The sequence below is a fragment of the Spea bombifrons genome, chromosome 8 (genome assembly GCF_027358695.1).
Source record: "Spea bombifrons isolate aSpeBom1 chromosome 8, aSpeBom1.2.pri, whole genome shotgun sequence".
Classification (NCBI taxonomy): domain Eukaryota; kingdom Metazoa; phylum Chordata; class Amphibia; order Anura; family Pelobatidae; genus Spea; species Spea bombifrons.
In genome coordinates, this window is record NC_071094.1 from 26317086 (window position 1) to 26327727 (window position 10642).

The following is a 10642-nucleotide window of genomic DNA, read 5'->3' on the forward strand; positions in this document are numbered from 1 at the left end:
ACTTCATTGTAGTTGCCTGATGTACTGCATAACTACTAAATAAAAAAAATGATCAGTCATTGGCACACCTGGGAACTCTCTGGGTTTGCCCGGAGATTGCTGGGTGAAGCACTGCTTCTCTGGTTCTCTGCGTCAAGACCCGAATCCTCCGGGTCGTGGGAGCAGGGTCTTGACACGCCCCACTCCCCGCCCATTTGCCCTTTAAATGGGGGTGTTTCCCGCTGACCTCCCCCCGATGATGGCAGTCCTGGCCGGGTCCCGCAAGGGAAGGCTCCCAGGTATGGTCTTTGGAGTAGAGGCTTAACAATGTGGTGCACACTGTTGCGGCCTCTTTTGCTCGCTGGTTTAGCACAGACTTTCTTAATGTGTAATGCATGAATCCTGCCATATGTATGACTTTTCACAGCAACCTCACTTTCTTATACCTCCTACACAGCTGTTTCTGTTTCAGTTAATAATTGTGTTTCACAATTAAATTGTGTTTCTATGTGTTACTGCAGCGGGGTATGGGAAAAATAAATGTTATGAGAATAATGTGCTTGACCACAATGGATATCAGTACCAAGCTTTCTATACAAAGATGTTAATGGTCAGCTAGGCAGTTTAATGCTGGTGGGTTCCTGTAATATTTGTAATACCCCCCCCAATCATCGTTACTACCATTGGCAGATAACCATAGTAATTCACAGAAAGTCAAACTGACTTGTCAGATAGACAAATTTTACATCAATCAGAAGAACCTGACAACTAACTTTAGGTTATTTTTCAAGTTTTAATGGTACTCTAAGTGGAGTTATTTTGAGGCTTTTTAAATATTTATTGCTAGAAATCAGGAAACAATTTAACATGGGTCCATTTTATGCATTGTCAGTTGTCCTCTGTAGAAGTAATTAAAATTGATTATTAAAAAAAACTTAAAAGTGCTAAAATGTTTTATATCCTTGTTAGCAAAAAATACAGACAGTGGTTGCAATGACTAATTTAGGTTAAGGCTACTACTCATAAATGACAGATTTTCTGGTCCCCTAGCAGCAATTAGTTCTTAAACCAGGGTTTGTTGTAGAAAATATATTAGGGCTGTAACTTAACTTTACTAGCAAAAGTCTATTTTTTGAGAAAGTATACAGGGGAGGAATCAATGCTTCTCTTTACGTATTTCCTCATTATAAAGTGTCTGTATAGCATGTGGCAACACTGGTAATGGAAAATTTCGTTCTGAAGCATGTATTATTTTGGTGTCCAGCAGGACTTGATTTGACACTCTGGATAACATAGACACACAAACAGCATTGAAGGAGAGACATAGGCATTAAATGGCCAGATCATGAGTAGTGGAAGCTTCATCAAAATAGGCTTGCATATGATGGGTGGGCCCTCATCATTTCATCTCAACATTTCATCTCAAGGGAAATCAGAGATCATGTTAACTCCATTTAACAAAATGCAAAGTTAGTGAACAGAAGAAAAATCTAAATAATTTGGTGTGACCACCATTTGCCTTCAACACAGTATAAATTCATGCAGGTACACTTGCACAAAGTCAGGGATTTTGTAGGCATATAGTTAGGTGTATGATTAAACAGTTATATCAAAAATGTGCTAACAATCGTCAATTTAATATGTAGGCTCAAACACAATCATTAACTGAAACCGAAAGAGCTGTGTAGGAGGTATAACACTGGGTGAGAAACAAACTCACTAATAAAATGAGATTGCTGTCAAAAGTCATACACATGGCAGGACCGAGCACATCAACAAGACACAAGGTAGTAATAAGGCATCAGCAAGGTCTCTCCTAGGCAGAAAACGTAAGGTAGGCAGGGGATTCCAGATGTAGTAGAAGGCAGTTTGTGTGCCGAAGGGCCGGACAGTGGTACAAGAATAATTGTTTTAAGGGTAACAGGGAATCATGGTGGAGGTTCCTTCCACGTTTGGGGCTGCATTTCTGCAAACAGAGTTGATCATTTGGTCAGAATCAATGGTCTCCTCAATGTTGATAAGTACAGGCTTATTCCTCATGCAATATCATCAGAGAGGCATCTGATTGGCCCTAGATTTATTCTGCAGCATTACAACGACCCCAAACATGCAGCCAAAGTCATTAAGAGCGATCATCAGCATAAGGAAGAACAAGGAGTCCTGGAAGTGATGGTATGATCCCCGGTCTCAACTGTCCGGAATTACATAAAGAGAGAGAAGCAACCGCAGAAGAACTGTGGTTAATTCTCCAATATGTTTGTAACAACCTACCTGTGGAGTGCAAGTTTACCTTTTTTATGCTGGTTTGAAGGTAAAGTATGGTCACACCAAATATTGATATGATTTTTTCTTCTGTTTACTTTGTTACATAATAAGAATAGACTATTACAATGCCTATTTTTCAAAGCATTCTTATTTTTGCACAGTAATGTATCTTAGAGAGGCATGGATTTAATTATGTCAAATCACATTTGAATCTTCTCATTTCAAATGCATTATTCCATAGGTAGCAATTAATATACTCATACAGTCATATGTATAGTTTTATTTATTAAGTGCTCACAGATGTACTTAGTGCTTTACAGTTCACAGTATGATAAAAGGTACAATAAGTGCAGGTATACGATAAGTACAGTAGACTAAGGGGGGGGGGTGAATACAAGAGTCATAGAAAAGGAAATCCAGGATAAGGATTCACCTGATCTATGCATCCATATTGCAAAAAGCTACCAAGTGTACATCTATTGTTATTGGTAAATCAATCTAATCAATAAGTAAACTCTATGTGTCATTGTTATTTGATGTCTGCTTACACATCATTAAACACTTTTAAGGTGGCAGGGATCCCTTAAAGATTTTTTCTGCCGAAGGTGTTCTACATGTTTCATATTTACATGATTAAATCTGTATAAGCACTTTAAGCAATGCAATTTGACACGCCTACTTTAATAGCTATGTAATTCCTTCATACATTGCATTGTTTGCTATGTGAAATAAAAGAGTTCATTGTCTTATTAACAGGGTAATTATCCTTGCAGGTAATTCTATGCTGGCCCTTCCCAATAGAAGGATGATCAAAAGGTTTTATACCATTTTGTAGTATCGATTTAATCATTACTATCAAGCCTGCCTTGCTGCTACATTTTCTTTGTATGTCAAAAGAGTAACTTAACCCAGTGTTTTATTCTATCTCTTAACAGGAAGTTACAATAAACCAGTTTTGTATGACACTGTGGGAGTGATAAGACACTAATATCTTTATACGGAACATTGTGGATGTGAACAAAAACCCAAGAAGAACAGATAGTGGATACAGTTTTGTTTAGGGCATTTTCTGAGTAAATCAGTATTTAACCCCAGGGATGAAATGCTAGATCAGACCAGAAGGTTGTACATCAATGGTACAAGGGTAGACAAAGGTTTGCAGATTTCATCCAAGTTCCTTGACAATGCAAACTCTTGTTTGTAGAAAACATAACAAAGATACTGGCAAAGGACAGGCATGAAAGATGGCGAACAGTCTGACTTTCGTTGGCACACTCTGGGCACTTCTGTCTTTTCTATCGGCGGCTATCAGTTGCACCAGCTTCTTTATGCCCTATTGGCTGTTTGGTTCTCAGATGGGCAAACCAGTTTCCTTCAGCACTTTCCGCAGATGTACCTACCCAGCTCATACAGAAGAAAAAAGTGTGGTAATGGTGGAGGAGTGTGGAAGATATGCCAGCTTTAGTGCCATCCCCAGCCTGTCCTGGCAGATCTGCACTCTGGTGACTGGGATTGGCTGTGCTTTGCTCCTGTTGGTGTCAATGGCTGCCGTTCTTGGCTGCTGTATTGGTGATCTCATTACCAGAATGAGTGGCCGTTTTCAAGGAGCAATGCAGTTTGTTGGAGGTAAGAGCAGTCATTCTTGAAACATGCAGTTTATTGAAGAAATGGCATAGGCCGCTATACATATTTATAAACCAATACATAGCACCCAAGACCCCCCACTATTAATGTAAATAGTGTATTGTATCATTTGGAAAAGAGAGCAATTGAAGAAGTGAATTTGCTAATTATCTTTAAAAACAGAGCAACAATTGTATATCTTGTAATCATGTGTATATTTCTTGATTTTTTTAAATCCTTTTTATTTGGGCTTCAAATCAAAAAGCCAGTTAAGTCACCATGTTTCCTCAGGATTACATAATACAATATCAACTGCAAAAGATATTTATAATACAAAGTAAATTTAGATGTAAGAGAGTTTTACTTGACAGAGATTGTGGTGGATAAGAGATTGTGGTGGATAAGCAGATCAGCTTCCTAGCATAAGTGGCAAGAAAACCTAAATATGTATGGGATAGGCACACGGCTATACTGAATAGAAGAAAAGACAAAAGGCGATGAAGGTTTGATTCTTTACACCAAACCAAACTAACGAGCAGGCTAGGTGGGCCAAGTGGTTCTTATCTGATTTGGTTTTCTAAAGAGCAACTTCTTATCAATTCTTCAATTCAGATTGTAAATTTCCATTTTCCCCATCACATGAACAGAAAGTAATACAGTTCATGAGGTGGTTTCGAGGAGTTTGCCACCAGACCAGTTTAACTTGTAGACATATTATCAAAGTCAAGTTATAACATGCATAATGATGCAAAGCTACTGTAAAGACCTACAGGGCTTTGTGGACATAGAGTAGCACAGTACATTTCCGATGCTTCCAGTAGCTTAACTATCCCTTCTGCTATAACTTTAAAGTAGTAGCAAGTGGGGCAGTGCCAATAAAATCATATTTAATAATACCACGAAACAACACATCCTCCAACCCTTCCATTTAAACACAGAAATTGTTGTCTTTAAACCAGAGCTTTATCCATAAAAAAGCAATTATCATGTTCACCTGGGTTCACTAAAGACAGTATAGCCATAAAAAGGACTTCCAAAACACCATAACTTTAGATCCTGCCAGCATTTTCACATGTGAATAATCCACACTGATCACGCTCTACCACACATGTACATGGCTCTCAGCGATTCAACATTGAATTATCCGCACGTAAAAGGTTGCTCTTCATGATACTACAATTTAAGGTTTGTGGAGCTTCATAAAAACAACAGCTGATGTTTTTATGTTTTTGCAATCAATATTGTTGATGTGTGGAGAATGGCTTCCTGAAACAAACAATCAGATACCTTATAGAACCTACCAGTCACCACCATCCTCTAGCTTCAATGCAGTGAAGCGATCCTAAAAGCAGCCTTTTAGGATCCCAAAATGCATCCTACGGAGAAATAAATTGTTGAAATTAGCCATTCCTGGATGCAATTTTGTTAGTTCTTCCCTCTCTGTTTTTGACCTATATTGTTATTTCTAGTGAATATTTAGGAAAGCATATAGCAACATTTCTTGCCAATAACCTGTAAATACAGAAATGATCACAGGTTTTGGGGGTGCTGGTGAAGTGACCCATATGCAAGCAAGCAATCTATGCACACTCATCTTTCCAACTGAAGAAGAGACCGCTGAAGTCTTAAAACGAAATAATACGGAAAGGAGGTCCCAGCATTTTGATGGATACTTTTTTTTTTTTACTTAGCACAGAGAATAAAAAAAAGAATCTAGAAGCACATTAGACATACCTGTGCTTTAACCTTGACTGTCTCTACTCGGAAGATAAATCTATCTCATTGTCTGATGCAGCACAACTGTTAACAAAACTGATTTCAAACGAACACTTATTAGCATTCAGGTTTTGTTACCGCTTCAGCACTTACAAATCCCTTGTGGTTTACACATCGAAAGCTCAAGCCGACAACAAGGAGCTTTTTGTTCAGATGTTTCAGGTACGGTCAATAATGACAGAGCATTACAGGTTTAACCTTTGTAATAGTTTGTTTCTGAATGTTCTAGAATCAGTCTGAAATCTTGCCATTAGGTCTCCATAAAACAGAGGCATTCAGACAGTCATTATAGAAAGCATTTATTGTTTTGAGGACTGGAGGATATGATAAAATGCCTTTAATTATATACATCATTTAATGTAGAACAATCTCTAAATCAAAAGTTCTTTCCATAACTGGCATTGGTCACAGCAAATCTTCAATAACGCATTGGAGTACAGTTGATGGTGGCAGTGTGGGCAATGGTGCATTTTGGCCAAAGTAGACTAGGCCTAGGGATGCAGACTAGGGAAAAGGGTGGCAGATACAGTTGCCTTACAGGGAGACAATTGGGCATTTTGTCACCCTAGTGCACTGCAGCTCTCAAGCTCCCCAGCTGGCCCGTTTATTCAGTTTATTCTATTTTTTTAAAGTCATATGCAACCTATTGATACCCCTTCGCAGCAGCACACGTGTTCACTATGTCACCACAGAAACTGCCAGCCTTTCCAACTTGCTAGGGAAGAAAGGCTTGAAAGGCAGCTAGAACGACCTAGCAAGGTTCAAATATTGCTTATTTTTATGGAGGAATAACATTTCACAAACACTCTCAGCTATATGATCAGGGAGGTTTCTCTAGTGATTGAGTTTAGCCTATATTACATTTCCTCATTAATGATATCAGTTTATATGTTTCTTACAAAACTTTATTAACAAACTTAGCTTAAAATAACTCAAATGGTTTAATCCCATGCACCTTAGCAACCAATTAAATGTTCCTGTTGATATCACCACTTTTACCGCCAGAAATATATAATCCACAAATAGTCTGCCACAGTCTTGTGTAACGCAACACAAGAAGAGAAAGTTTGTCTAAAATTTGTACAGATAGTGGCTGCCATCCTTTTTTACTTATCATAGCTGTCTATTACAATCAAAATGACTTGACTTCAGCAATGCCATTTTGATTCCAACATACATCTTTAGTTATGTTAAATAAAATATACCGTAAATTATTAACAAATGAGGATGAAAGTGTGACTGTGGAGAGTTATGAATGATTATCTGAATAGCACCACCTTATAAGTAGTTTAGACAGATTAGGGACACAGCATCCTAGTTTTGAGATCTTTTCTTGAAAACAAATGTTTTTATAAATGTTATATTCCCTAGTCTATGGATAATCACTAGTTGCAGCCCACAAATATCTTTTGACTTTTGCCAAACTACAGCTGCTCCTTATAGTACTGTATATAATATTCCTGTACTGTGAAAGTGTGGATATTTCTGATAGATGAACATTAAGTATATACTGTATGTAAACAGTGTAATTGCTTGTAATAAATATTGCAGATTGCTGTGCAGATCATGCTGAGTAAACAAACATGTTCTTTTGTCTCTCTGTAATTCTCTGTAGGACTTCTCATTAGCTCTGGATGCGCCCTGTATCCGTTGGGGTGGAACAGCCTTGAAATCCAACAGGCATGTGGCAATGTGTCCAGTCAGTTCCAATTAGGTAACAAGTGATTCACCGTCACTGATTGTGGGATGCATGATTGTGTCTGACCAGCTGGAAATCAATATAGCAAAGCTAGGATTGGTGCAATCCTAGCTATACAAGCCATTTATGGTGTAATTACCCTTTTTGTAAGATTAGATACTACAGATCCATCTGAGCAGTGAAGAAAAATATTTACCTATTTGTATCAGATCCACCCCACCACTGTTATGAACTGGTTTATACATTCTCTAGTACCAAGCGAACAATTAAATTAATAGCAGAGTGGGTGAGTATGGCAGGGTTGTTGCATCTAAGAAATGTTATCATTCCCAATAAATTCACTTTCTAGAGAACAACTAAAGAGTGAACTTAAATTTGTGCTGTAGGTGCTATGGTGAGAGATTCTGCCGACCTCTAGAACTATTCAAATGTACACCACATTGTTTTCAGTAACTGCCAAACTCCATGAACGTACCATGGACCTATACAGGGCTGATTTTCACCCCAACCTGGGTTTATGTTTAATCTCTCGCAAATATATTGCCTACCCACCCATGCTCTGCTCATTCCTGATCCTTTCACATCCATGGGGCTAACCCTGGCCATTTAATGCAACCATATCCCTTCTTGTCTCCTATAGGGAGGACACTCACCTACTCACCTACATGTATGTATGCATACTCGCCTTCTTTGCTATTAACTTAATTTTGGCGAACGTATGGAGTAGTCCATAACAACGATGGGGTGGATTTGTGTATATACAGTGTTGGAAAGGGCTGTCATTCTCAATCTTTTTGCCATAGACAGGAGAGGCCGAGCTCCAAGGGGTCAGCCTTGGGAAGTCCCCGATATGAGTCTGAGAAAATTACGAGATTATAGTTCTTTATATATGACTGGGTAAATCTTGGTACATAGAGAATAATGTTTTTTGGATTGATCAAATGAGGCCACTTTACCTAATGCATTGGTCTGTCTTAGCCTGTCAATTCTAATTTTATCATACTTTTTGAATGTATGTAACGTAAAAGGCACTAGATAAATAGATAATACCGTAACCGTAATAGTAATGTGCCACACTTCAATGTTTTGCCCAACATTTTGTTGCTTAAAAAAAAGAAAAGGAATAGTGAGATTATTATGTATTTCTTACATGCCAACATTTCCTGATGAATTCTAAATACGAAACACCACTATCATAATGGAATTGCAGCGTAGGTGAAGCGGAAGAAGCTATTACACAACATCAAAAATTAATTGCGTTGTTTACCACCCGGGTACATTATCTTTGTCCCCTGTAAGACATTAACCTTAATCTGCATAATTACTTAGGAGTCTGGAACACTCTGGACCATGTCAATGTTCCCCTCAGGCCTGTCACATTAAAGTAATTCCAGGCTCAGGCTGTTCTTGGTAAAGCCACAATCCTCAATGCTTGATTGTAAAACGTAACATGAAAATGTAACCCTTTAAGACACACTGTATGCATTAGCAGAATTTAGTGCCAAACTGCAACAAGATGACAAATGTACTCTTTTAAGATTAACTATACATCATCAGTGACATTCAGTCTTCTTGGAGCCAAATATTGCAAAAACCTCAAATGTTTCTGGGTCTCACAGAAGCTCTACTGAGGGCTTCCATGCGCTGCTCAGTTAGTTCATCCCTTTAGAGTGTCATGCAGTGAGCTTTTCTCAGGCAGAATGTTAAATGGCTGATATTTTAAAGTTGTGCCCAGCTTTTCAAGTTTCTAATAGTGTTTAAGTGCTAAAACCATACCTCGCAACATTTCACTTGCACAAAGAGGGACACTTTCACAGGATGCTGTTAGAGGTGATGGTAGGGGCCTTTACCAAGTCTTTTTGTGACCCATTGATATATACTTCGTATAGACAAATGTAGAGCATTTTATTTACACAATTGAATTTATAAAACCATTGTCTACTATTTCTAAATATACTATTGTGAGTTAATGGTCTGTAGAACACTATTAAGATTGAGGGACAAATGAATGTGAATCCTGAAAGAAAGACTGTCCCTCCTAAGGCAAGAATTGGCCTCTGTAATACGTCACAAAAAAAATTGCCTCAATACATACTTTCCCTGTTGTGCAGCGGAGCAAGACATTAGTTGTGTTTAAAACCGATGTTTCACACAAAATTATTGTTGTGCAGTGTAGTGTTGCTGAGCTCTGTTTGCCTTTTGAGTGCTAAACTCTGAAAGGGATTCCTGTTAAATGTCACATCCCAAAAAATAATGTAATGTACTGATAACTAATATAACGCACAACTATGACGCTTTATACCATTATAACGAAAGACCCTTCGATTGGTAAATGACTGCAATTCTCATAATCCTGTATTGGCCACTTGCAGTGTTATTTGCTCAAATAGGTTTATTGGACTTGCTATTCAGTGATAAATAGATGATCATACTTAAATACAAATAATAAATAGGAATAAATAATATTTTGTCAAAGTATGATATCAGCAACTGTGATGAACAGGTTCAAGCTGATGAATGAATTATTTAAAATGTTTCAAGTGTAAGATTTAAGGTTTGATGGAGTTCTGTGAAGAATCTATTTATTTCTAGGGGGTGGAATATAAGGTCCCAGATTTGTATTTGTTTCATGTCTCTGTAGGAACCTGCAAGCTTGGCTGGGCCTATTATTGTACAGGAGGTGGTGCCGCAGTTGCCATGCTTATCTGCACTTGGCTTTCATGTTTCGCAGGCAAGAAACACAAGCCGTCCCTCTACTGATACCTGCATCATTGGAAGAAACACAAATATCATTAGCTTTTTGAACAACAATGCATATACCTATCCTCGGCATAGTTCCAAGGACTATATTTATCCATCATAAAAATATAGACAGTAAATATTGGTTTCAACAGTGAAATTTTGTTTGTTTCAGCTGAAAACTAACAGATACTTAAAAGTCTTATATATAACACAGAGAATGTTGAAATAATTTAAAATATCTGCAGAATGTATCATGAAATATATGTTATGCAGAATATTATGGGTCAAAGTAGACACTTAAAACATTGTGTGTTGTGTAACATAAAAGTATAGAGAGATTTTGGCAGTTTATACTATATAACTACAAAATAATATTTTTCTTAAATAGAGTTTTCCAGGTTCTCCTGTATTTGGACTTAATACATGATCACAGACATGAAAAAAAAAACATTTTAATATATGAAAATGTGGGCTGCTTGAGAAAGTTTTTAGAATATATCATGAAGTAGACCTCTGCCAATTCCTACCATAAAGGAGATGAATCTCTAAGACCCTACA

At 37.6% G+C, this 10642-nt stretch overlaps 1 protein-coding gene across 1 annotated transcript; it reads left to right on the forward strand.

The window, feature by feature from the left end:
- Nucleotides 1-3184: 3184 nt before the first annotated feature.
- Nucleotides 3185-10241, forward strand: LHFPL1 (LHFPL tetraspan subfamily member 1). The gene is made up of 3 exons (XM_053473625.1): nucleotides 3185-3870; nucleotides 7259-7357; nucleotides 9984-10241. Exons 1-3 carry the CDS (start codon nucleotides 3489-3491, stop codon nucleotides 10100-10102), a joined length of 600 nt encoding a protein of 199 aa, XP_053329600.1. The 5' UTR covers nucleotides 3185-3488; the 3' UTR covers nucleotides 10103-10241.
- Nucleotides 10242-10642: the final 401 nt, after the last annotated feature.